Genomic DNA, 26174 nt, shown 5'->3' on the forward strand with positions numbered 1-26174 from the left:
CCTTCTAGGGTTGTAAATTTTTGCTGATTTTTTCTTCTATAATAGTAACCATGTCTTGTACCATAACTGCAAGTGGGGGGGCTGTCTTTATTCAATTCTCTATAATCTACAGTCATTCTCCAAGTGCTATCTGGTTTTCGAACAGGCCAAACAGGATTCAGCAATCTTGGGGGACCTGCCAAACAGGATTCAGCAATCTTGGGGGACCTGCCAAACCTTAATTTCTGCTGTTTTGGCATTTGTCAGGTAGAGCCTTGCAGCACTTGCACTAGCACATGCAGGTGGGGTGGAGAGTGGGTGCGGAGTTGACAGTAGGGCCAGGGGTGGCAAGATTTTTGCATAGACACCAACTTTTGCCATTGGTGAAACATTTCTGATATTGTGATCCCATCTATTTCTGACTGTTGGATACTGGCTTGTACAAGATCATTCCACTTTCATTTCCTCATCACCTGTGACGTAATCCCTTTTGGTTTTGCCAGCTTTCCTTTATCCACCACCCACGCAGATGGTCCTGAAGTAACATCTCCAGTTTCCCTCAAGGTATTTGCTAGGGTGCCTACGTTATCAGTAGCATTTGTCACTGCTGGTATAATCAAGGATTTTAGTGAGACGTGCGCTCCTTTCAGAAGCTGCATTTTGATACTTCTCAACTGCTACCCTGTCTGGATTGAATCCTGTAACCAATGCATGAGCCGTTGCTGTCATCAAAATGTTCCCAGGCACAGCACAGTAAGATGATAAGCAGTACAGCAAGCAGCAAAAGCAAAAAGCAGCCACTAATAAGCACTAGACTCTAACATACAGTAAAGCAAGCACGCGCCATGGTGAGCACAGAGGCCTGCCAATTAATAGCTAAAGAGTAATTGCAACTATAAATTTGATCTAGCACATTCCAGTCAAATCTGTCGTTATCCTGAGCCCTTCATGTCCCACGTTCGGCACCAAAAAGCACTGTTGTGGTTTAACCTTGGCCAGCAACTAAGGACAACACAGCTACTCGCTCACACGGCACACACACACCAGTCCTCCACCCCCCCGCCCCCGTTTATTAGCAATATGTGCTATCAGCTGTTCTACAGTATCTTGCAATCCATGGCACTGAACTGCTTGAATAGCAATTACTTCTTGTGCAATTGCCTTCATATCTTGGGAAGTCCTGGCTTCCTTTTCCAATTCTCATTTTACTCTGTAATGCTACAACTTCACAATCAAAAGCTCTAAGACTGGTAACTAATAACCATCGCAATCTCCCCACTAGCTTGCGAAAGAATCTGATGCTGCTTTCCGTGGCAATCCACGCATAGACATTTTGTTTGTCTGCTGGATAACTACCACCCCATCATCTGTTTCAGGCCATGCTTCTGGCAGAGCCACTGTAGCCAGGCAAGTGGGTATGGGGGTCCAGCGTTCAGAACTGGGCCATCCTGGAATATGGGGAGTCACTGTCATGGCCCCCCCACTCCCTGGCTTTTGCCAGCCATGGTGTGCTTGTTCCTGGATCCTGCTGACTGTGCCAAATGTGAGTCAGCACAGGCAGGGCACAGCAACAACCACTGCAAAACCACGGCTGAAATGCAAAGAATAAATTTGTTTTTGTTACCTCGCCAACCAGGAGATCCCTGAAGCAGCACTGGGCAGAGGCACACAAGTGGGGACGCAGGCAGCATGGAGCTTGGTCCTTGCTAGAGGATCGCTGAACCTGATCTTTGCGCCTGTTTTTCAGGAACTCATGGAGGTGTAGTTTACCACTGTGCTTTGGTCTTTCCCACAGTAGGGCAGGAATCTCAAGCATGTTCGATAAGGTGCCTCTGAGTCTATCACAGGCCTGTGTTATTTGAACACAGGCGTCCTGCTTGTCAAATGGGCAATGGTAGACAACAGTTAGATTGATCCCCAGCTGCAAGTCACTTGAGCGTGTTTATAGTCCTCCTCGCCAGTCCTCTGTTATTTTCCCACAGTGCATTTGCCTGTGTCCTGCCCACAGGCTAGGTTGGCAAGTGTGGAGAATTGCTGTGTCTTCATTGTAACTCCTGCGTTAATGAAGCTCAGCAGTTGCTAATACTGACTATCTTGCCATTTCAGGGATCATCCATGTATCAAGTGGACTGGTGGTGGCTGCAGGCGGATCCCTGTCTTGGTGTTTCATGCTGAAGCCATTCTGACCAACGACAGCTACCTCCGCCTAATTGGAGGTGGGTGCAACTATGTGCCAGCTTTTGGCCTGAAGGCACGAGGTGGAAGTATCTTACCCGAATATTCCTGTCTCTTTGTGGTGGGGAAGATGTAGAAAGGAAATTACAATCCTCTCTTGTCCCTGAGCTTTGAGCTGTTCAGAAATGCTTCATCAGTTGGTGAATGCTTCTCATGTCTTTGGGTTGTGACAAATGCCTGTATTTGACCCCCCATTGGGTCCTGATGTGTTTTGGGTTGGAACTGTCTGCTTGCAAATTGGAACTTGAAGGCCATGGTAGAACTTATGACCAGAATATAAATTCACCACTCTAGCTAAGAACTTGAAATGAATCATTGCAGTGAGTTTTGAGAGGGTTTCACTGGGAAATAAAGCAGCAAGCCCCACAGTGGTAAGAACAGTGGTAAGCTGTAGTAACAAATTTCTGCATCTACAGTCTCACAACTGTGAGTAAGGCAATAAGCAAAATTATTGCTACTCTGGCAGCACTTGAGTTGGGAGACCAAACCTGTCTAGTGTCAAATAAGGAAGAGCCTCTAAATAAGAGGCAGAGTTGTTATAAACAGTCAGTCTGGATTGGGAGAGTTAGTAGTTGTGGGTGTGTACAGCTGGGCGCTCATTCTGGATGTGCTGAGTTGGACAAAAGCTAAAATCTACTCAGCTTGTTTTTGTGAAGATGCTAACACTTTTCTTCTCCTGCTTCTGCCTTTCTTAAGTAATCGGTGCCCTCATTTCTAATATCCTATCAAAACAGAAATGCTTCTGGCTTATTGGGGTAAGGGGTGGAGAAGGCGATTTGTGTTTGGAAACTCCTTATCCTTTTTATGTGAGCTAAAAACATACCTGAATGGTGGCAGAAGCTGATGGTAATTGTAACTTGTATCCTAACTGGAGTGTGGTGTCACTTCTGCTTTTTCTCAGGAGGTAGAGGCTTTTTGTGGTTTAACAAGTCTACTGTTGATTAGTGCAACTTGTTAAATTTCCTTGAGCTATGTCCGGTCCCAGATTATGATGCTTCTTACTTTTTTCTTGTGACTCATTTTTATTGGTAGAACATGCTTCCTGAGGTTTAGTCTAACCTTCATCTCTATTCTCGGTTTGAACCAGTTTGTAAAGTGCCTTTTCCAAGTGATTCTGTAGTCTAGTGTTGCAATTTCTGCCTCTATTTTCTTTGAACTCATATGGATTGCCACATCCTTTTGTATGACAACTGGTATTTAGTCTTCCTACTTGCTTTCTGTTTATCTTATACATCCAGTGCTGCTTACTGCTTTTGTTTTTATGACTTTCTACTTGGATAGTGATTTTTTCTTTTTCTTTCCTTGTCCTGTTTACTTTATTTCCTACTATTTTTTGCAGTTATTTATTGGAAGATCAGTACAGGTGAATGACATGTGAACAAAAATTCATTGTTTTATTTTTGGTTTTCAGGATCTAAAAAATGATAGTATAAACTAGCCATGTCAATGAGGGGCATATGGCATGATTACTTTTAGCTAGGAATACCAATCCTGAATAGAGAAGAAAGACCTGAAATCATGTTTGGAGTCTTATAAAGCAGCCTGTAAAGAGCTGTTTAAAAAAATAATCTGGACATTTGTTAGGATGCGTTTTATTTTGATACGATAGGGATCAATGATGCAGCAATGCTATACCTAAGGATTGATGGAAGTCAGTTCCGTGCCATCATTGCATTTGATGCCCCAAGAGATGGACAGGCATTTCCTATCACCCTTTGCCTGTTAAAAGCTGCTACTGTGTGGATGCTCCACTGTGGATTAAGTGCAGCTGTACTGTGCTGAGTCCTATGGTGCTCTTCTCTCTTCTTTGATAGTGTAACTTTGGTTTATTTTGCTAGGTGCAGTCTCTAATATCGTGTATCTTGCCCTTTTAACAGAGCGCTACCACTTGTCCTATAAGATAGTGCGAACAGACAGCCGTCTGGTTCGAAGCATTCTGACTGCCCATGGATTCCATGAGGTGAGTGCAATGAACTTCAGATGTGATTATGCGCTGGGAGGTGGTGGTGGTGATGGTTATTATTATGGGTGGTTTTTTTGTGTGTTTTGTTTTTTGTTTTGTTTGTGGGTTTTGTTTGGTGTTTTTTTCTTTTTTTTTTTTAACTCTGTAGGGTTAGAACCAGGAGGCTGCTGTGGAACACCCTGAGGGTTTTTTTTAACATACTCTTCCAGTCAGACAGGAAATACGTTGTGCATTTGCTCTCTCAGAGGAGTACCCTTTAGTCTTGAGTCTGCAAAATTAGGGAAAAAGGGATGCTGAAGCTGGGCTGTGTGTTTTTTCCCTTCTTGCTTTTGAAGCATCATCTTACACCCTTGGGAAAATTTGAAGGATTTAATCTCTCACCCTTTGCAAGCTCACAGAAGCATTGATGTAATGTTTCACATCTCTCTTCTAGCACCTGTCTTGCTCTAAAGAATGTCCTATACGCAGCCTAACGACAGTTTGAGAGATGTGTGTCTATGGTAGATTTTCATCTTGATAATACCAAGTTAAGGAATCAGTCTCACAAGTTTCCTGAAAAAAATGTAAAATCCCTTACAAATTGGGTTTAAACAGTTTATAAAAAGAACAAACCCACACATTTGTTTATTAAAATATGACATGGTTATTTCCCAGCACCACTGTAGAGTAGCTTGGGGAGGACCTTGGCTAGAGTTGCCCTAATATTAGAGATGGGTAGAGGAGATTGTCTTAAACTAGAATTGCTTTGGTCTCATAGACGTAAGTTCTATGTATGTATGTAGGACAAGTGGTGCTTTTCATTAGTCCTATGTTTTGATGTGCGTGGTGTTTTTATGTTGCTTTTTAGGTGCACCCTAATAGCAGTGATTATAATCTCATGTGGACAGGATCACACTTGAAGCCCTACTTGCTGCGTTCCCTTACAGATATTCAGAAGGTCAATCATTTCCCTAGGTAAGGCCTTGTTTTGCTGAACATCTTTGTAATGGTTTGCAAAAAACTGAACATAGATAGCTTTAAAAAAAATAGACTATACGTGAAAGTACAGTCCCAATGCACTGAGCCTGTGCTGCATTCTGTCTTCATTCTAAACGGTCTTTGGGGTTTTGGGGAGATAGTATATGAGTGCTTGTCTGTAGCCCAGATATTGGGGTTTTAATTTTTTTTCATTATTTGCTGGTATAAATATGGGTTCTTAGTTACACAGGTAGTAATACATTACCTGCTAAAGTTTACAAACACCATTATAATAGTTTGCTGTCCTTCAGTCTGTTGTGGGAATTGCAAGAGGTGCTACAAATGTGGATGGATATTAATATGGCCATAGGACAGAGACAGTAAAACTGTAGTAACTGGGATGAACGGTTGCTCTAATGTGGGTGGTTTTTATGTGGGGAAGTAATAGATACAGTCTCTTGTTTTGGGACTTCAGGTCATATGAACTTACACGAAAGGACAGACTATACAAGAATGTCAGTCGCATGCAGCTGGCCCATGGATTCAAGACATTCCATATCTTACCTCAGACCTTTATCCTCCCGACAGAGTACCAGGACTTCTGCAGTAAGTGAATGACTGATGATGCCCAGACCTAAAGCAAAATAACGGGTGGGGGGAAGGGAATTACTTTTAATATCCCAGCCTGTTGATCATGCCAGTGGTTAAGGCAACACAATTAGGGGCAGCTGGAAAGACAGTGGAGAAGGCCCAAATGATTTCTTTGTATAACTTCTCTTCTGTTTACTTCATGCCTGTGTAAGTCTTCAAGAAGCTGATATGGGCTTAAGGCTCCAGATCAAAGTTTTTTTTTGTGCACAGTGTTGTTGATGATCAACTTCACAATATCCCTGGCTAATATTTGGGAGTACTAAAGAGAGAAGTGCCAAAAGGAGGCATAGGGCAGAGAAAATAATCTATTGGAGCCACAATAGGAGCTTCAGGGAGGGACTGTAATAATTGCAGTGAGTCCCAAGGGGTAAAATAGGACATCAGAAAAGTAGACTTTGATCTTCTCATGGAGTTGTCTAAAGCTTTTACTGTAGGTAACATTCTTGATTCTTGCTCCTCTGTAAATGAGCAAAATGGAAGTTGTTTCAGACTTGTGCTGTTCTCTTTTAACCAGATACCTATTCTAAGGACAGGGGTCCATGGATAGTGAAGCCCGTGGCCTCTTCCAGGGGTCGAGGTGTCTACCTGATAAACAATGTAAGTGTTCAGCAAAAGGACTGCTCTTCAGTAACACTGTCTGCAAAACTATGCCAGCTTCCATGCAAGGGGCATGGCAACATCTAGCCAGACACTGGCCCTGCTCTGGATTTCAACCGTATATTGGTGAGCAGTTAAACAGTCCTGAGCAGCTGGCAAAGCCTGCCCGGGCCTATGCTGCGTAACCAAAAGCAATCTATTTCTTTGTATGCTGTACTTATCTTGCAACATATTTTCAAGTCTTAGCTTATTAGGAGCAAGTTCATGCTCCCTGAGGCAGTTTGGGAAGCTGTGCTGCTTCATGATCTCCTGTGGCTGACAGTAGGCTGGCCTTGGGAAGGTTCCCAGAACTTTCCTTAGTTGTTTCCCTGTGTGACCTAAACAGTCCTCAATCCCCGTGTCTCCCTCTTCCCCCTGGAAAAGACCAGTTAAAATGAAACCTCATGTGATATAGTAGGATATATATCAATCTTAGAGCTGTGTTATCTAAATGCCAGTGTGCTCTTACTGAGGTGTAATGGGGATTGTTCTTTGAATTCAGTGTGCTGATTATAGTGTCTTTTGCCCTTTTTGGGCTTTGTAGGGAGTTAGGTTGTCATAGGTAACAAATACACCTGGGCAGGAGCCAAACACATGAGGGGATTCCAATAAATATTCTCAGCAGCAAAACTGACTGGTGAGTCATTTTGTTTTCACTCACTCAAACCCCTTTAGCCTCCCCTGCACTGAAGGGGTCATGCTGCCTCATCTGTTTTCTACTTGGATCATTTCCCAAAAAATAAGGGACCAATTTGCCAAGTGTATGAGGTAAGTATTTCCAGAGCTGCACTCAGCTTTTTCTTTGCTTGAAAGAGAGGAACGAGCTCAGGCTTATATGGCAGTTGGCCATGAACTGGGGAAAAGACCCTTCTGGGACCAATCTCCCTTTGTGCATATCTGTTCCAGAAACACTTCAGCTAGTTTGGCCCAAAGACTTCAGTCTCCTACAGTGTGATGCCATTAAGGGAGTGTCTTCTAGAATCACAAAAGGGTTTAAAAATGACAACAACCCCCCCAACAAAACAACAAACTTTTGAATTTCTCTGATTCATAATAAAGAAGGCTGTCACTTTTGTGTGATGTGCTGAGGGAAGTTGAGCTTGTTCTCTCACATTGTGTATGTGCCCTCTATATGCCTAGTCTTCCTGCTTTCTGCTCATGATGCTGGTGAATAAAGGCAGGATGGCGGGGTTCTCTTGGCTCTTTTGCAAACTGAGACAAGAAAATGTTTTGCAAGAAACTGTATGAGTAGTTAAAACTGGTTACAAGAGAAAGACTTGCGTACAGCAAAAAGTAAAAGGTTTTTCAACAGATCCCATGACTTTGCAATGTATATTTGTCATAGAGCTTTCTATTCTGAGCTACAAGGGTAGCATCTTCCTGGCACAGTAGCCCTTGCCGTGAAGCAAACCTCAGTAGAAGGTATTTACTTATGTAGGCAAAAAGACTGGATACCAGCACAGGATCTAGCTGTAAAGATCACAAGTTGAGGAGTCATTTTCTTCACTTGTGACTTCCTTACCAACTGTAGTTAGATACTGCTTCCAGTGTCTTCTAAACCACTCTTCCATGTGTTTGGTTAAACACTTGAGAAGCAAACAGAATGACAGTCACTTCTTAGATGCGGTTTTTTTCCTGCCTTTTTTACATCATTGCCATGTGGCTGTTAAATCTGTATTCTACTCAAAGGAGCACTTAAGTGGAAGATTCAATGGGCAGGTTTTTTTTGGCAGTGTAATCATTCCCGGGCTTCTGGTTAGGATCTAATTACCTAAAATATGTTCTGACTGACAGTGATGTTTTTGCATTTTGTTTCCTGCCTCCCCAGACACAGTTGTTGGTACAGAGTGGCTTTAGGAGGGAAAGGCTGTAAAAAGTGGTGGGTTTGATGTAGTCACCATCTTATCCCTTAAGCCTCCTGTTTTTCACTCTTGGATTCTCTGTTCTTCTGTAGCCAAACCAGATTGTCCTGGAAGACAACATCCTGGTATCTCGTTACATCAGCAACCCTCTGCTCATAGATGGTGAGTGTGCTCAGGACCTGCTTTTTTCTATTCCCCCAACCCCACACATGAGGATCTCTGCAAACTCTGCAGGAATTTAGTTGAATAATTGAGTAGTGTATCTTCCTCTAGTACCAGAAAAATGTGACTAGATGATTCCTTAAAATCTAGAAGCTTTTCAGCTGGGAAAGCTTCAGGCATCTATGTGGTTTATTGCTCTCAGGGTCTGTTGAAATTCCTCAACTGGATATGATGTCTGAAAGATATTTGCAGTTGCTGACTCTTGACAACTGTGTTTCAGATTTCAAATTCGATGTGCGCCTCTATGTTCTGGTTACATCCTATGATCCACTTGTCATCTATCTCTACGAGGAAGGATTGGCCAGGTAGGGGAGGTTTCTTCTTTCTCAGTGTACTGCACTTGGTGAATCAGAGTTGTCCTGACTTGCCTCTGTACTCCTGGCACAATAACAAATGAGGGAAGTGCCAGTTAGAGAGTTCTGCAGAGTTTAAATATATGATGCTTCATCATGGTGTGTCCCATCAGTTTTCTTTATATAGATTATAGGGTCTTTAGTTGAGGAACTTTATTACATGTGTAATAAATAAAGCAAGTTTTCAAGTCCTAAGTGTTGAGTGGCCACACACACCATCATTGGTGTGTTCATTCTCAAGGTTGGGTTCTTCCTGAAACCCCTTTGGACTCTTGGTGCTTTTGTGCTGCTTCTTCATCCTCCAAGGTGGAGGGAATCTAAACTTCCTCAATTTCTGTTTAATCCTAAAGACAAAAGCAGTTGGAGACCTGTTGTGGGCTGTATTGGCCTTTGTTTTAATACTTTCAACGGCTCTTCTAACTTTTAGGTCAGCATTTGTATTTTCTACAGTATCGAGTAAGTGGGTTTAGACTAGTTCATTGTTCTTACCCTGCAAGATGTAAATTTTCTTTTGCATGTAAGTCATGAAAGATACTTAAGATTCCCAGGAGGAACACTCGTCTACCAAAAACACCTGTTTCTCTTCATCACAGAAGTTTAGCTAAATACTTGTCTATAGTAACCAATAAATTTGAAATAATCACCCCTCTGAATTTCCAACAGACCAGAAACTTAACTGTAGTGGTGTTTGAGATGAGAGCATCACAGGACTGTCTTCTGCAACAGCTTTAAGCCATGCTGAATGTGTTTTATAAGCACATCTGATGGACCCAGAAAGAGAATATCTCTAGGGTCTAAGGCTGCATGGCTCTGACTTACTGAATTACTGACGCATTGATACTGAATCCAACTTATCTTTATCCAAAGCAGATACTGAATCCAAACGGATATATTAATAATCATCCCACAAGAAATATCCTCCTTTAAATTGATGAGCAGATCCCCTTCAAGTGTGTTGTGATGGGCCTCTGCCTGCAAAGATAATGTGAACAGATTGTTTCCTAAAGAGAGGCAGGAAGGGGTAGCTCATCTTGGTAAGTGGAAAACTTGACAACTATATTAGTTTCAGAAAAGGAGTCTTAAACATGCCTGGCATGCAAGACTCTTCTCTTGGGAATTACCACTTAAATTGTTAGTTGCTAATATTGCATGTTGTTGGAAAGTGATGAGGGAAACAAGATCATTGATTGTGAATATATGAGTAGATTGCTAGGACGTTTTGAAAATAGGCAGTGCATAGCACGTCTCCAAAATAGGATTTGCACCATCATTCATGTCTTAAAGGTAGTTCTGCTGATCTTGTTGTAACAAAGGTGTTTTTACATCCATCTGTGTAAGAGACAAGCGTTCTACTCTATTTGGTGGTAAGTGTGCCAATTCCATGATAGACAGCATTTTTGTCTCTGACAGTAGAGTAACATGTTTTGCTTGGGTGGATGTGTATGTAGTTGGGTTTTTTTTTTTTTTAAACAATTCTAGTTGTATTAGAAGTCTAGGGAAGGAAATGAGGAAGGAAACAAATATATTCTTTTGATTAAAATACACCGGTCAGACAGTTCTAGTGAATTCCTTAAGGCAGAATCATAAAATTATTTAGGTGGGAAGGGAAGTCTTGGAGGTTTTTAGTCCAACCTCCTTCTCAAGGCAAGACCTTATTCAAAGTTTGGATAGGGACTCTACTGCCTTATACCGTAAAGTTTTTAATACCTTCCAAGAATGGAGGTTCCATAGTCTTTCCTGACAACCCATTCCAGTGGTTGACCATTCTCACTGTCAATGTGTGTGCAGTTTTTATATCTAATCAGAATTTCTCTTGTTGTAGTTTGACTGTTGCCTCTTGTGCTTCTGCTACGCACTTTTGAGAAAAGTCTGGCTCTGTCTTTATAGCCATGCATTAAGGAGTTGAACACAGTAGTTAGATCTATTCTTAGCCTTCTTATCTGCAGGCTAAACAATCCTTTTCTCCTCAGCCTCTCCTTGTACATCATGTTTTTCAGCCCATTTTAATAGCTCTCTGCCAGACTTGCACTGCTTAGTCAATACTTCTACTTGTGCTGGGGGGCACGACTTTCCAGATATGTGCCCAGTGCTTGCTAAGCACTCACAAGTAAGAGGTACTAATCACTTCCATCAACCTGCTGGCTATGCTCTTGTTGATACAGCCTGGCATGTAGTTAGTTAGCCTTCATTGTTGCAAAGGCAAACTGCTCATTCATGTTCAGCTTGTTATCTACCAGTAATACTTTCTGTATACCCAGCCTGTACTGTTAAACAGGGTTATTCCTCCCAGGTGCAAGACTCTTGCATTTGCTTCTGCTAAAGTTTATGTGGGTTTTGTTAGCTCATTCCTCTGTCTTTACAGGGGCCAAATGAGTGCTCAGGTCTTGAGCAATGCCATCCAGTGCTCTCCTTTTGCCCTCGAACCATTCATGTCATCTTAGAAGGCAATCAAGAGGCATCAGACGTGATTTGCTCTTGGAAAATTTGTGCTTGCTTTCCCAATAATTGTTTTGTCCTCCATGTGCCTGGAAATACCTTCCAGTAGCTCCTACTGGTAGTAAGACTGTAGATCACCTGGGCTATCCTAGGTACAAGGTCTCTTGAAACAATGATCTGACTTCTTTGAGTATGTGAGCCAGTGCCCCTACTTGAAAATGTGGATGCTGGCTGGCTGAATTTCTTTGTTCTTCTGACATTCAGAATATTCATGTCAAGAGCTTGAAACAGTGTTGCAGTCAACCCTGAGCAAATAACTTAGATTTTCTTTCTGGGCATCCATTCTGAAGCATTAGTCTCAATAATTCTGGACTCTTCATCTTGGTAAGATCCCATGTGGCAGTAAAGTTGCAAATTACTTTTCAGTGTTCTAAAATCCTTAACAGTCTTTATATGTGTTTACATTCTGTTTGTTTGAACTATAATAAAATGTAGAGCACATGGTGTCCACATACATGACAAGTGGAACATGTATGTGTAGGACACCACAGTATTACTCATGGTAGTTATCCTTTCCTTCAAATTGCATCCCATTTTACAGCTCTCTGTGGGAGGTAGCTGGTATATTGAGACTAACTGTGGCACTAGGTGTCTTAATGCTGCTCTGTGATACAGTCAGCTGTACCAGTACAGCTGTGGGATGGGTGTAGAGGGAATAATGGGATGTTATCTCTGGTCAAGGACAGTCCTGACTCTGGAGGGTAACTCTACTTCTGTTACTGAACTTCAACTGCCCACTGAGCAATTTCTTCTATAGTGTCGGCTGTAGCTAAAGGCTTGTAGCAAGATTTGTAGTTGAATGCTTTCACATGATAGGTAGAAATTTGTTGCAACCAATATCTTCAATTACTCTTAAACTTTTCCCTTACTTTATGGCTGTAGAATTGGTATGTTCGTGCAGCTCGCTTTGGAGGACAACACTCAAGCATGAGCAGAGAATTTGACAGAAAACTTTAGGTGGGATGTTCTGTGTGGCCTCCAGATGGCACTAGTGGTCTTTAGCTTTAGCAATTTGGATTTTTCCTATACCCTGGGTTTGCAAATACAGTTTGGTGAGAGGTAAGGAGCCTGGAGCTACTGGATTCTAGCTTCCTATTTAGCTTTTCCTTCCATTTAACAGTGCGAGTTAAGTGCTGGGAGAGACCCTTTTATTGCTTCACACAGTGTAATGCTTTGGTTTAAAGCTGGGACAAAACTTTAGCTGTGTGGAGAGGGGAGAATGCTTTAACCTGTGGGAGTGGAAACTTTTTTATTCTTTACTTGAGGAAAAAAAAAAACAAACCCACTGCTTAAGAGTGGAAGCAATTTGTAGCAGAGGACTGTGAGGTAAGATCAGGGCCTGGAATCAAAGGTGATACGGAAGCAGTCTAAGGGGGAACCCACAGCAGACCAAAGGAATCTGTTGTCAGGACCTCTGCTAGTGCTTGTGGTGCACTATGGTGACTTCCATGTTTTGAGTTTGGTTTCTGAAGGTAGGTAGTCTCTGAAGTGTAGTCAGGGTGACCCCTTCTGCGTTTTTTCTCTTAGATTTCTTTGTCCCTTTTTCTTAGTCTGAAAGGTAATGTTCCTCTCCAGTGTTATGCTTTGCGTATTCCAAGTAGAAGAGGAACCTGACTGTTTCAGTAAAGTTGGTGACATCTGTCAGAAAAGGAGCGCTATCAGGAAGCCGTAAGATGTAAGGCTCTTTAAACGGAACGGACTTGGTATAATACACATTTGTGACATTTGACTACATACTTCCTTAGGCCTGGTTTCTTTTGACACAGCTAGACTTGTCATGACATGATCTAGAGTGGAATTTGAGGCTTCAGTGCTGAGAAGAAAGGTATTATGGATACAGTATGTGTAACTTGTGTTTCACTTTCCATTTGGAAGAGTGAAGAAAACGTTTCCTTTCAAGGAGGTGTGAAGAGTATTTACCCATAGGGGTGTAACAAAGCCTTCAGGTATTGCTGCTTGATTTGCGCTGGAAGTATTGAATAACTGCTCGGTTTGACCTGGCCAAAGTTTTCTCTTTTTTGTTGTTGGAGTTTTTTTCCCCCTTTGCTTGCTTCCTTTTCCCCCTTTGCTTGCTTCCTTTTCCCCCTTTGCTTGCTTCCTTTTCCCCCTTTGCTTGCTTCCTTTTCCCCCTTTGCTTGCTTCCTTTTCCCCCTCTTTTCAAATGCAATTTTTCAGGAAGATATTGACCTCAGAGCTCATTTTTGTTTATCCCCTAAAAGAACAATGAGTAGAATTTAGGAAGTGCTGTTGTTGAGTAGGTTCCTTTTGTAGCTATTTATATCTCACTCCCAGTTGAATAAGCTGTATTTAGTAGGGACAGAGCCTTAGGTCAGCAGAGTGAGGTAACAGACTTCTGGAAAGTTCCTAAGAATGGTATCAGTGAATGTGCTCTATGCTTCCATGTTTTGGTACAATACTACTTTTCTGGTCTTGCCTCCCTCAAACTCTATCAAACATCCTCTTGTGTATTTTGGGCCGGGTCCACCTCTAGAAGGAACATGTGAGGATATTCAGCGATCTGTTTAGAGGGAGTGGGATGGGGTTTTTTTCTTTCTTGAGGCTTGAAACAATATTGAAGCTATGCTTAAGGCATAAAGCAGCATTGGGTAACTTAAGATCCTTGTCTATTGGACTGAAAATGTGGTGTCAAACACTTCTAGTACATATTTTAAAAAAAAAGTAGATGAAGCATGCTGCCGTACATCTGTTAAATTGGCAGATATTCAGTAACTTGGTGCTGGAAAGGGCAGTTATCATCTAGACTGGCCATCTGTGATTCACAGCCTGGGGAACTGTAGCTGGGACCTTTGCATTGAAGGAATAGATTTGGAGAATGAGATGGTCTTGGCAAGCTTGGTCCAGGTTTGCATGAGGGTGTAACTCAGTCATCTGATCCTATGTTAAAAATCTAGGTAGTCTCTTTATCTGAGACTTCCAAAATAGGTGATGGAATATACTTTTTGACGTACCTTTTGTATCCTAGTATGAGTAAGAGGTGCATTGCTAATAAACTATGGTCTTAATTATAAACTTTGACATGCTTTTGAAAGTGACTCACCAAGCCAAGTTAAGTGGAAGTCCCAAGGCTGCTTGTACAACCAACTGTTGAACTGGTGGATTATTCTGGTTTTTGGAGGGGCATCCATGCAAGGAGAGTATAACAAGCCTGACTTGTGTCTGAAGTACAGCTGGAGAGGACATGGGGCCAGAAACAGCTGGTGCTATTTGTTAGCCTTCCCCATTTTGCCAGCTAGGGACGCCTGTCTCTCTCCTGTCTGACTTTCCCTCCTTCTGTGTATCTCCTTGTGGGACAGAAAGGAGCCTGGTGGGCCTGCCTTGCTTGGTGCCTGCAGACATAATGGGGACTTGACACATGGTGTGGGGAATTCATAGTGAAATGGCTCCTTGTTTTGGAGAGACTTTTCTAGAGCCCACATTTTTGCCTAAACTACCAGGTTTACACAGACTTATTTCTGAGCCTGAATGGCTGGAAGGGTACTAGCCCAGCAGGAATTTCTTTGTCAGATTTACACTGAATTTGAAAAATAGATCTAAAAAAAAAAGGGGGCAAAACTGAACTGAAAACCAAATGTTCTTGCAAAGGGTCCAGGCAGTAGCAGCTGGGGGAGACTTTCCAGAGGGACACAAGAGTTCCCCTGGTGGCGGGGTAGATAGCTGGGCTTCACAGCAGCTGCCATCTTGCCGCTTGAGCTCATCCCCCTCAGCCTCACAGTGCCCCCTCCTTCGGTAGCCTGGCTTCCTAATTAGCACTGGATCTGCTGGGATATTTACCTTTTCTGTGCTGGATTCCTGTGGTTTCCAAAGAATTCAGGTGCTTCCTTTGAGCCAAGGAATTCACATTACCTCACAGGCTGTGATTAGGCCAGAGCCGGCTGGCTCAGCCACAGCAGCCCCATCCCCCTTGCAGTAACCCCTGCCTGGCAGGCCTCTGCTTCTTTGGGAGAGTAACTCACTGCTGCATGGACACCTGGGATCAGTCTACAACCAATTTGGTAGACATCGCCTTGTACAGAAACTGTGGAGCATTTTTTTTCACTAGATGTCCCCACTGGACTTTGGACCAGTGGATAGTACATCAAGCCAGGAGACTTTCCTTGCTTTTTAATTAAGATAAGCAGGGTTTGAATCACTGAGGGGAAATATCTGTCTGCCTATCTATATATGTCTTTTAATAGAAATTTACTGCCTATACAGATACCTGTTACCTGATTTTTAGACTGTGTTTTTTACCCTGAGTTTTCTTCTGTAAAATGGGGTAATTGGGCATCAAGCTGCTACTGTTGAGAGCTGCAAGGAAGCCTACTATATTTTTTATATATATTTAAAGTAATTTTTTTTTATTTTTTAAATATTTATATTTAAGTTATGGCCTAGTGATGCCCATTGTTAAATCTGGCAGGTAATTTAATTAACCTGCCATGTTAATCCCATGGCAGGTAGCTCGATGCTTGTCTATGGTATAGGATGTGGCCCCTAGGGTCCTTAGACAAGGGTTTCAGTTTGAACAATCTACTCTTGTTGAGCTTCACCAGAACTGCTCTTTTGATTGAAAGAGTTGTTCAAAAAAAAAAAAAGAGTGGAAAATGAGTACTACTCCTTGAGCAGTACTTGTATATCTTGCAGTGACATAGTTACAATATTGACATAGCATATCACCATTCTCCAGTAATAAGAAGTATATCTTGCTAGCTTCTGCAACCTGTCTTCTTGATGGTTGTATATTAGGAAATTCTGAAGGAAGGGTAAATAAATGCTAACTAGCAAATTCATTTTTGATCTCTTCTATAGACCCCTCCTCATCTTTCATGTTCTCCAGATTATTTCCCCCCTCCCAGTCCTTTGAGTCTGTCTTTGGGTAGCAGAGGGTGGTCTTCCCAGGCATAGTGGGTCTCTGGGTGTAACTACATGACTCTACTGTTGTGCGTAACAGACAGGGTCAGTGTACTACGGAAGCAGAGAGGCTGGGCAATTCTTGGTGACAGTCTGCACAATGACAAACTAGAGAATGTGAGAAACAGAAGTTCACCAAATCACGGAGTGGCTGAATTTGGAAGGGACCTGTGGAGGTCATCTGGTCCAACCCACGCTGCTCAAGCAGGGCCAGCTAGAGCCAGTTGCCCATGACCATGTCCAGATGGCTTTTGAATATCTCTGAGGAGGGAGACTTTACAACTTCTCTGGGCAACCTGTGCCAGTGCTTGGTTCACCCTCATGGTGTTTTCCTATGCTCCATAGGTTCAAAAATTATACTAATGGCAGTGCATAAGTTGAAAACTTGCAAATTTGTTATGGAAAGATGAAAAAGGAAAAGTCTTTTTTTTTCCTATCCCTGCAGACATCTGGTAAAACTGCTCTTAGATCTTGTTCTTTAACATAGAACTGTTTGAATAATTTTATCCAGCTTTGGTTAGAGAAACTCTGCCATTAGAGAGATGTCACCAAAAATCCTTTTTATGCTTAGTAATTCCCTTACAAGCTATGTCTCCTGTTCATACTCAGTTGCGAACTGACATATCGGGTGGATACTGTGGAAATACGCTGGTTGGAGATAGGGGAATTGTGGTGGTCTCTAGACTTCCATTTTCTGCCCTGTACTGCAAGGGAACCGGTTCCCAGGTGGCATTTTGGAGTCCAGACCTTGGCAGTGTTCAAAATGGAAATATCTGTAGTTCTCTCTACGATTTCTAGTCCGATGACCACCCTTAGGGCGTCTTGTTTCTTTTCACCCTGATTTTAACAGCAGTTCATGGGAACCATAAGGAGAATTGAACGGTGCAAGCAACTTTCTTTGTGGCCTTAGTTCCCTAAACAAAGTGGCAGTTAATAGACTACCAGGGAAGCCAAAATCTATTACGGGGGAGGGGAGGGAAGTGAGACTGAGAAAGTGACTCCAAGCATAAAATGTGAGGAGCGTGCTTACAGAAACACTATGCTGGTTATTTCCAGGACACTTAGGCAGGAACTTTGTGTGCAGTCATAGAAGAGACTATCATAATGTGTGCTTTTTCTGTAGCACTTGTTTGAGAGAAAAGGGATTAACTTCTTTCCTTCTTCCCACTCCAGGGTCTTTTCTCCTCCTCCTTTCCCAGGCCCTGGCTAGATGGCTCAAATAATCATTCCAGAGCTGCCAAGTTTCATGCAAAACTATGTAACAACTTATGTAAATATTCAATGATCCAGCATATGACAATCTTTACGTTGTGGTCAGTTCATTTCCTGAAGTAATGCTAGGGATAAGGCAAAGAGTGGTGTACAGCCCCCTGGGTAGTGTCCTGACTGAATGCATGACAGTAAAAGGGTAGGTTGTTTGAGTTCAGGCAGTGTAGGTGTGTGGGTTAGGGGCAATCAAAGTTTGGTGTGGTGTGGTGGATTTGGGGATTTCTAGAGATAAATTTGTATGGAGTGCACCATCGACGCATGGGAACTCATTGGCACTAATGTCCTGGAAAGATAACGAGGCACCAACGGTGACGGATTTGATGGATAAACTCCGGGATTACAAAGCAAATCTTTCTTCCTCCCTTGTCTCGGCTGTGGAGAAACTGTCCCAGAAGGTTCAGCAGCTCGAAGAGGATATGTTCCACTCCCCACCAGTACAGACCAGTATCTCAGTCATTAGGAGTAAGCGTCCCTTTGCTCAAGAGAGACGATACGCACCATGGGGCACCCTATGGTTTTACCTGTGTGACCACAGAGAAGACATGAAGAAGTGGGATGGGAAACTTACCTGGACCCTAGAGGCATGGGTATGTGAGCTGCAAAGAAAAACAAAGAAAAACTTGGGTTTTTTTCCAGGAAAGCTGCTGCTCCAGTTTCCTGTAAGCAATTCCCCAGACAGAGGAGTAGAAGCACTGATTTTATTTCTGATCCTAATAGAGACACTTGTGATTCATATTTACAAGTGAGTGATGAATACTATGATCAGGACTAGAGGGGGCCCTGCCTCCAGCCAGGTGGAAGAAAGGGATAACCAGGTTTACTGGACTGTGTGGATCTGACGGCCTGGCACATCTGACCCACAGGGTATAAAGCTTTAGTGGACACTGGTGCACAGTGCACCCTAATGTCATCAAACTATATAGGGGCAGAACCCATCAGCATTGCTGGAGTGACAGGGGGATCCCAAGAGCTAACTGCATGGGAGGCCAAAGTGAGCCTAACCCGGAATGAGTGGGAAAAGCACCCCACTGTGACGAGCCTAGAGGCTCTGTGCATGCTTGGCATAGACTGTCTCAGGAGAGGGTATTTCAAGGACCCAAAAGGGTACAAGTGGGCTTTTGGTGTAGCTGCCTTGGAGACAGAGAATTCAACAGCTGTCTACCTTGCCCGGTCTCTTGAAGGACCCTTCTGTTGTGGGGTTGCTGAAGGTCAAAAAACAACAGGTGCCAACTGCCACCACAACAGTGCACCGGTGGCAATATCGCACCGACTGAGACTCCCTGATTCCCATCTATGAGCTCATTCACCGACTGGAGAGCCAAGGAGTCATCAGTAGGACCCGCTCACTGTTTTAAGAGTCCCATATGCCGAAGTCTAATGGAGAGTGGAGGCTAACAGTAGACTATCGTGGCCTGAATGAAGTCACTCCACTGTTGAGTGCTGCTGTGCCAGACATGCCCTGTGGGCTCTGTGATGTGCTTTGTAGATTGCTAGGTCAACAGGAAAAAGTGTTGCACGTCACTTGTGGAGTAGGTGGCCTATTGAAGGTGGAGCTTAAGATTACTTATTAGGCTTACAGTGAATTCTTAAGAGATGGGGAGGGAAGGCAGTAATTTGTCAGTCAGTGAGTGCCAAAGGTCTAACAGGGGAAGTCTGAAGCATGACAGGTAAGAAGAGAGCTGTGATGCCTCTGGGTGAGGTACTGTTAGTCTGGAGCTTGAGAGTATTTCTGGAGTCTGAAGGAATTAATAAGGATTTCTCCCTTGATTTGCTGTTCCTGCTGCCCAGGCTACCTGCTGCCATTACTGTCACGCTACTGCTTGCTTTTGATCACTCTTTCCCCTTCTCTGATCCAAGAGAAAGTGCAGTCAGAGGGAAGGCAAATGCACTGTTGTTGAAGGTGAGCTCTGTGGCAGCGTGTAGCTGCTGGTAGAGGGAACTGTTTGTTACCTTCATCCAAGCTGGTGTGCACCTTTGTGACATGGCTGTGACCTGCTGAGACATGGGCAGGTGTGGCCAAAGTGATTGAATGTGTGAGTGTCACTTCTCTATTCAAAGTTTTGAATTCAGAAATGAAGGGCTTCTCCTCTGTCCTGCTGAGGAAAGAGAAGCTGCAGTGAAAGAGAGGGAGGCTGCCAAAGCTGTTCACAATATGATTGCTGCTACTTCTGTCTGGGAGGCTGTATTGCTGGCAGCAGGTTGTGTGGAAACTGAATGGTGCACAGTCAACCTTGGTTTAACCTTTCTTATTTGTGGCTGTAGTTTTGGGGTAGAAGCTCTCCCACAATATTTCTGTTTGGAGGCTTTTGGAATCTGATTTCTTGTCTATTGTGTTAGTAGGTGTCCTTAATTTTCTTATCCCTTTCCTCAGATTTTAAAATGACAAGATTCATTAGAATGGGAGGATCTTTGAGAGAATGGGAGTGCGGTAGGGCCAGGGAAACAAGTTAATGGAAGTGAATATCTTTGATATCACTTGTTGTTCAGTTTAGACAGTGAATACAAGCAGTACATAACACCAGGAAGGGGAAGGTTCTTCCTATGTCTTTGCTGCTGTGAGCTATATTATCTCTGTGCAATACATACCATAGAGGTGAACCAGGTTAGTGGTGTGATAGGGGACCATTCCTCCTGCATCCGCTGCCTTTCTGCCTGCCTGCCCCTCCCCCCCCCCCCCCCCCCAAGTCCATTGGCAGGTGAAAGAGAGTGCAGTCAACACAGGAGAGATCCAACTTTGAAAACTTGTGGTTAGAACCTGCATTACAGAGAAAGCAAATCTGAATTCAGGCCAAAGCAGAGTTGATATCCTGATGGTGGATAGAGACAGACATCCATTCCTTTCTTGGTTACCACTATAATATTTTACGTTGTTAACAAGAACTGCTGGTTCAGATGAGGTGGGGTCAGAAGAACGCACTGAAGTGGTAGGAAACCTTCCTGTCTGACTAATAGTGGAAAATTTCACCTATTCCCTAGATTTTTTTTTTCACTTGACAAGTCCTACAGGAAAAGTCTTTGTAAGAATTCTGAGCAGTGTGGATCCAGTTGTTGGACTATTCAGACCACACAGACTTAACTACCGTCAATACACAGCAGTGTTAAGTATGTTGGGTCTGTGCATTGCAAAGCCTATGGAGTAGTCCAGAACTTGGACTGGATCAGATCACAGTGGGAGAAAAAAGTAGTTGCGTGAAGCAGAGCAAGGAAGAGGTGGTGTTAGTGAGCAGAAAATAGTGTTTTGAAGAGTTTCACGTCATAAAATAGTCTCCTTTGGCTGGAGATGCACCTCTGTATGCGGACAGTCCTGTCTTCAGTTTAGGAGTATTCTTGGATTCCTGGCTGATTGCAGGCTCCCACATAGCAGCATCCACGAGTAATGCTTTGGCTAGGAAACAGTCCTATCCTGGCAGATGATGACCTGGCCTCGCTTATTTGTGCCTTCATCACTCTTTGGCTGGATTATAGCAATATGAGATACCTGGGCATGAAGCCTTTAGTGCTTAGGAAAATAGCTCGTGCAGAATGTTGCAGCATGTGCTTGTGGTAAATTGTGTTACTGGGAAAACATCAGGCTCGTCTTTTATTTTCTGTGCCACCTTACCGTAGAGTTTCTAAGTTGCTTTTAGGATCTTGGCCCTTATCTTTTAGGTGACAAATATTCTGTTCTTGGAAATGGTCTGAAGTTGGGAAAGTGCAGGGTCCTGAAATGAAGTTGGAAAAGAGTAGGGCCCAGAATGAAATTGTCCTCTAAAAGATTGTATGATTTCTCAAGAGTTTATTCTAATCTCAGGTCAACACCTAGAAGATTTTACAAGCACTGAAGTTTTTGTGCTTTCCACACTTACTGTAAGGCCTGTTCCTATGACCTTAGTGTCTCTAAAAATAACTTGCAAATTTCTGTTGAGGCAAGACATTCTGTAGCATGCAAGTCTCTTGTCTCTCATGGAGCGAACAAGTGTGGTGGATGAATAGCCTTGTTACTACAGTGGAAGAAAGATACTGTGAAGTATAGTATGAAAAGCTGTAGAACTATAGAGTATTGAAGGTAATTATAAGTGGTATTTCAGTGGTAGTAACACTTTTCCATCCCAAGTAAGTGCAAAACTGCGTAAGCGGCATGGGCTATTGCCAGCGTTGTACTTGTGTTCTGTCACCATCCTATCATCCAGAGGCTATGGATAGAGGCTCTAGAAATAACTTGGATTTTCCATTTGCCAGCTTGCACTCAGCATAAGGCTAGTAAGGCTGTCAAACCAGCTCTTGGAGAACGTACTACACTGGCATTTGATTCTGTTGTTTAAAGCTTGGGTTTTTTTGGTAGATTTGAGTAATTTAATGTTTTGGGTTTTGGGGTTGGGTTTTTATTTTTGATGCATTGCTGAACTTGCCTGTGATATCCCTTAAGATGACAGCATCCTAGTAGAAGGGAAAGTTTCTGTACTGAGAGCTCTAAAAAAGCAGTGAAATCCCTTTTGAATAATCAGTTCCCATGGAAATGTAAATTCTATGGGCATGGACCTCAGACCACCTAATAAATAAGGATGTCTCTGTTGAAGGAAGCTAATGCAAGAATTTGCAATATAAAGAAGTACTGTTGTTGAGAAGTATTGCCTATGTCTGCCAGGGGTTCATATCCTCATATTTCTGATTATGTGCATAATTAAAAAAAGAAGCGGATAAGCATGGTGAACCTAATTGCCCTCTGCTTCAAAGTATCGAGAGCGCCATAACTTTGTGAAATAGTTTGCTGCTTGTGTTCAGTATCTTCCAGGATCTGACTGAAAACGTATTATCAACAAATGCTTTCAGTATGCTGCCAATAAATGATTGTTAAGGTGGAGATGATGAGACCATAATTAAGAACAAAATATATGATAGGGCTGTTGTCACTATTTTCAAAACAGAAGTGCTAAATCCAGGAAATTTACAGTTAAACCAGAAAGAAATTCAAATACTTTAAGCTGTGGAAATATGTGGAAAGGGGATCCAAACTTCCAAACTCTTTTCTGTTGCCAGCTGCTCTGACTTCATATGTAGTTAAAGCTCAGAAAAATATAGTGCAAATTTTTTCACTTTTTTTAACCTTGCTGCTTAAAGTTAGTTCCATCATGAAGTTGGTGGTGTTTTTGTGGTGTGTTTTCTTTTTGTGGTTTTTTTTTTTTTACTTCCACTTTTGTGTTTAAGGATAGATTTAATTTGCTGAGCATCTTCATGGATTTGCTGGTATAGTTCTGTGGGGAGGGAGATATTTGTCAAAGTGTTTACCAGGGCACTACTACCAGGGCAGCAGTGGCTTCATTTGTACTAAGAAATGAGTTTTGTTTTTTTTGGCAGTCCTTTCTAAAGAAAGGATTATTTTTTTTTTTGTAACTTGTTAGATGTCCTGTATAGTTCATCTTCTGAACTACAGAAAATAATAGGGGAAGGATGAAGAGAGATGGCTATTAATAAAGCAATTTGGGGATGCATTCTCTTCTAGACACTAACTTCATTGCACAGTCAGATGCTTCAAATACCCCTCCCTCTGACCCTTTTCCATTTCTCTTGAGCGCTGCTTCTCTTTTCCTGCTTTGAGGCTTCACTCAAAACTACTTTCCTTTTCTTGCAACTAACCCTTCTCTCCTGGTGCTTTCTTTCCATCTTGCCAGGGCTTCTTAGGATAGTATACGTCTGACTTACCTTTTACCCATCCTTACTCCCCTTTATCTCTTTCAAGACATTGGCATCTTAAACTGTTGTGGTATAGGAGGATAGTCAGAGTGAAGGAGGAGTTTTTTTGTCTTGTTGATTTTTTTGTTTGTTTTGTGTTTGTTTTTTTTTTTTAACTAGAACATGCTTGCTGTTACTAGCTGTGGTGGTTAGCAGTGGCTCATACTGGTCATTCTGCCAACCAGATGCCCTGGTTTCTGCCCTCAGTCTTTTGTTTTATTTATTTTTCTCCAAACTTTGAACCTTAAAATATATATATATTTTGAAACAGGAATTGATTACAGGCAGAATAAGGAAATGATTGCAGTTGGACTAGGTGATGTAGGTCCTTTCCAACTATTCTGCTACATTACATTTAACTTGATGATGTGTCCTTGTCTGGATGTAGGACTTGCAAATGTCGCCACAAATAGTGTTATCCTCTGCTTAAAGTTCAATTATTTTTTTTTTACATTGTTTTGTGGTCTGCTCCTAAAATGGTGACTGCCCTCTCTCTGTCCTGACTCTGCATCCTAACGCTCTCCTTTGTTATGTCTGAAAGAGGGTGTACCTGCATCTGATTGAAAGTTAGTTGGTATCTTTATATATTTGCTCTAGTGGCTGTTCAGTCATATCTGTGAAGTGATCTGACTTGCCTGTGGCTGCGTAATTTGTGGAGCAGATCAAGTAGAGTGGCTGGAGTGTGCAACTGAACAGATGATGAGCTTTCAGCTGCAGTGCATCTTTAGATTGACAAAGGTCAATCATGCAACTACACCTTTGGAAAAAAACTTTTGCACAAGGTGTAATTTTAAACACTTTAAATTGGATCAGCTGTCAAGCGAAACAGTCTCTCACTCTTCCTGGCTGCTGTTCCCATTCTCATGTTGACCCTTTCCTTTCCTTTTCCTGGCACAGGTGACATGATCAGTTCCCCTCTGGCTGCACAGTGCAAACTGGAATGGAGGGGTAGCCTGGGCAGCTGTACTAGCAGTTGATTGCAGGAAGCTCCTTCTCCCCCAGTAGCTTATACTGTTTTGGCATTCATTCAACCTCTTCTTAAGAGGTGTACTGGCAATAAGATTACTGTTTAAATTAATTCAGTGCAATTTTGTACTGTATTCCTGAACTGAATGTGCTCATTCAGGCGCTTGTGGTGTCCATTGCATTGTGTCACCACAAGCATCTCTGTACCCATGCAGTGAACTGGTCTGATTTGATAAGTAGCTTAGTAAAAAAAGCTGGTTTTAGATGGCTTGCTGTGCAGCACAGGCAGTCCTGTGCCAGTATTGTGCAGGTAAAATGAAGGTGGATAGCTGAGGAAAGAGTATGGACAGCTTAAGTCTGTGTGGCCACTGGAGGCGGGGAAGCTTTTCAAGTTACAGCTTTGTAGCTGGCCTTTGTCCTTTTGGACCATTCCCTCTCTGACATGCTGTTCCCTCCGCCTCCCCCTCAACACAACCCCCTAAAAATCCCTCAAACACCTTACAAACCATTTGAATAGGCTGTTTTTCAGTTGGATCACTTCTTTGATTCATTCCAATACAAACATCCGTGGTGGTAGTGTATGGCTAAGGGAGTGGTGATGGGGTGCTTAGTTACAGTATAGGTAATGTTTTCAATCAGGAAGTTGCCAATGTTCCCAGGCTGATTTAACTGTGGTATTGTTGGCTGTAACAGGATTCATAAGGAGAATAGTTAAGCTTGTAGCAGTGTCTTGCTCCTGATTGTGATCTTCCCTACAGTCCCTTTCCTTGTATACAGCTAGATGATGTTTTTGAGATATGCAAGGGCTGCATAGTCCCTGAGAATGACAGCACCCTGGAGCAGATGCTGCCTTGTTGGATAAATTGGTCTGGCCTGCAGGTTGTACCTGGTTTCCTGGATGCCTCTGGAGAAAGAGGATTGGCAGTTGTAAGCTGTGTCGTTGTTGTTGGTAGAAATCTTGCCCTTTCCTACAGCATCCTTGGAGTATGTAAGAACTGAGCTGTGCTTGTATGAGACTTCAGGAAATATTGACTGTGGCATGTGACATGTAGTATGATTGCTCTAAAAGGACCAGTGGATCTTACGTATTCATGGTAGTTCCTATTGTGAAATTGAAGGGACTGTGATACTGACTGACTAAAGCGAAGTGGCCTGTTTGGCCAGAATGCCAGAGGACCACAAATCTAAGCAGTTGAGAACAAATGTGCCTAGCATGATGTGTATATCTTTAGGCTGTGAAAACTCCCAGGAGAACAGATGGAGCTCCCTGCTGTAAGACATTGAAAAAGAGAATAAATTCATCTGGATGTGGCCCTTGAGAATAAACTGTATTTTTTTGTGAGGAGAGGTTGCATTTGATGAAGTGTCATTACATGCATTCTCTCGTTAGCTGCTGTTGTTGAGTGATCTCTGTAGTAAGTCATATTTAGCAAGCATGTCGCTTGTTCAAGAAATACTGTGAATCTTTATCCCTCTTTACAGGTTTGCAACAGTGAGGTATGACCAGGCATCCAAGAACATTAAAAACCAGTTCATGCATCTGACCAACTACAGTGTCAACAAGAAGAGTGGAGATTATGTCAGGTACTTGGCTGGAAAATGGAACTTGGTCTGTAGAGGTTGGGTCAATTTACCGAAGTTGGTATAAGGCTGGTGCAAGTCCAGGTAGTGCAAGGTAGGCCAGCTGGTGCAAGGTAGGCCAGTGGTGTCACCTTGCTTCTTTCATTTATTTTTAGTTGTGATGATCCTGAAGTAGAGGATTATGGAAACAAGTGGAGCATGAGTGCAATGCTGAGGTACTTAAAACAGGAGGGGAGAGACACTGCAGGTCAGTACAGATCTTATTCTTTTATTCCTTTGTTGGATCTTAATCATCTCACTAACGCGAACCCTAAGAAGTCAGGGAAGAGCCCCAGTGAGTCCCATTTAGCACCAGAGCAGGGTGGAGGGAAGCATTGTTCCTTA

General features: G+C 42.7%; 1 protein-coding gene across 6 annotated transcripts in view; it reads left to right on the plus strand.

The window, feature by feature from the left end:
• The window catches only part of TTLL5 (tubulin tyrosine ligase like 5), a 142048-nt gene that overhangs the window by 4625 nt on the left and 111249 nt on the right, over nucleotides 1-26174 (plus strand). For 4 of the 6 annotated variants that reach the window (XM_075103527.1, XM_075103526.1, XM_075103529.1 and 1 more), the window contains exons 3-11: nucleotides 2086-2195; nucleotides 4092-4174; nucleotides 5025-5131; nucleotides 5610-5740; nucleotides 6300-6382; nucleotides 8376-8445; nucleotides 8726-8810; nucleotides 25692-25793; nucleotides 25946-26037. In XM_075103527.1, coding sequence (XP_074959628.1) covers nucleotides 2086-2195; nucleotides 4092-4174; nucleotides 5025-5131; nucleotides 5610-5740; nucleotides 6300-6382; nucleotides 8376-8445; nucleotides 8726-8810; nucleotides 25692-25793; nucleotides 25946-26037 — 863 coding nt within the window. Of the gene's footprint in view, nucleotides 1-2085; nucleotides 2196-4091; nucleotides 4175-5024; nucleotides 5132-5609; nucleotides 5741-6299; nucleotides 6383-8375; nucleotides 8446-8725; nucleotides 8811-25691; nucleotides 25794-25945; nucleotides 26038-26174 lie in introns of those variants that run through there. The other 2 variants (XM_075103530.1, XM_075103531.1) reach the window with 2 other exon arrangements.

Source organism: Phalacrocorax aristotelis, chromosome 9 (genome assembly GCF_949628215.1).
Source record: "Phalacrocorax aristotelis chromosome 9, bGulAri2.1, whole genome shotgun sequence".
NCBI lineage: Eukaryota > Metazoa > Chordata > Aves > Suliformes > Phalacrocoracidae > Phalacrocorax > Phalacrocorax aristotelis.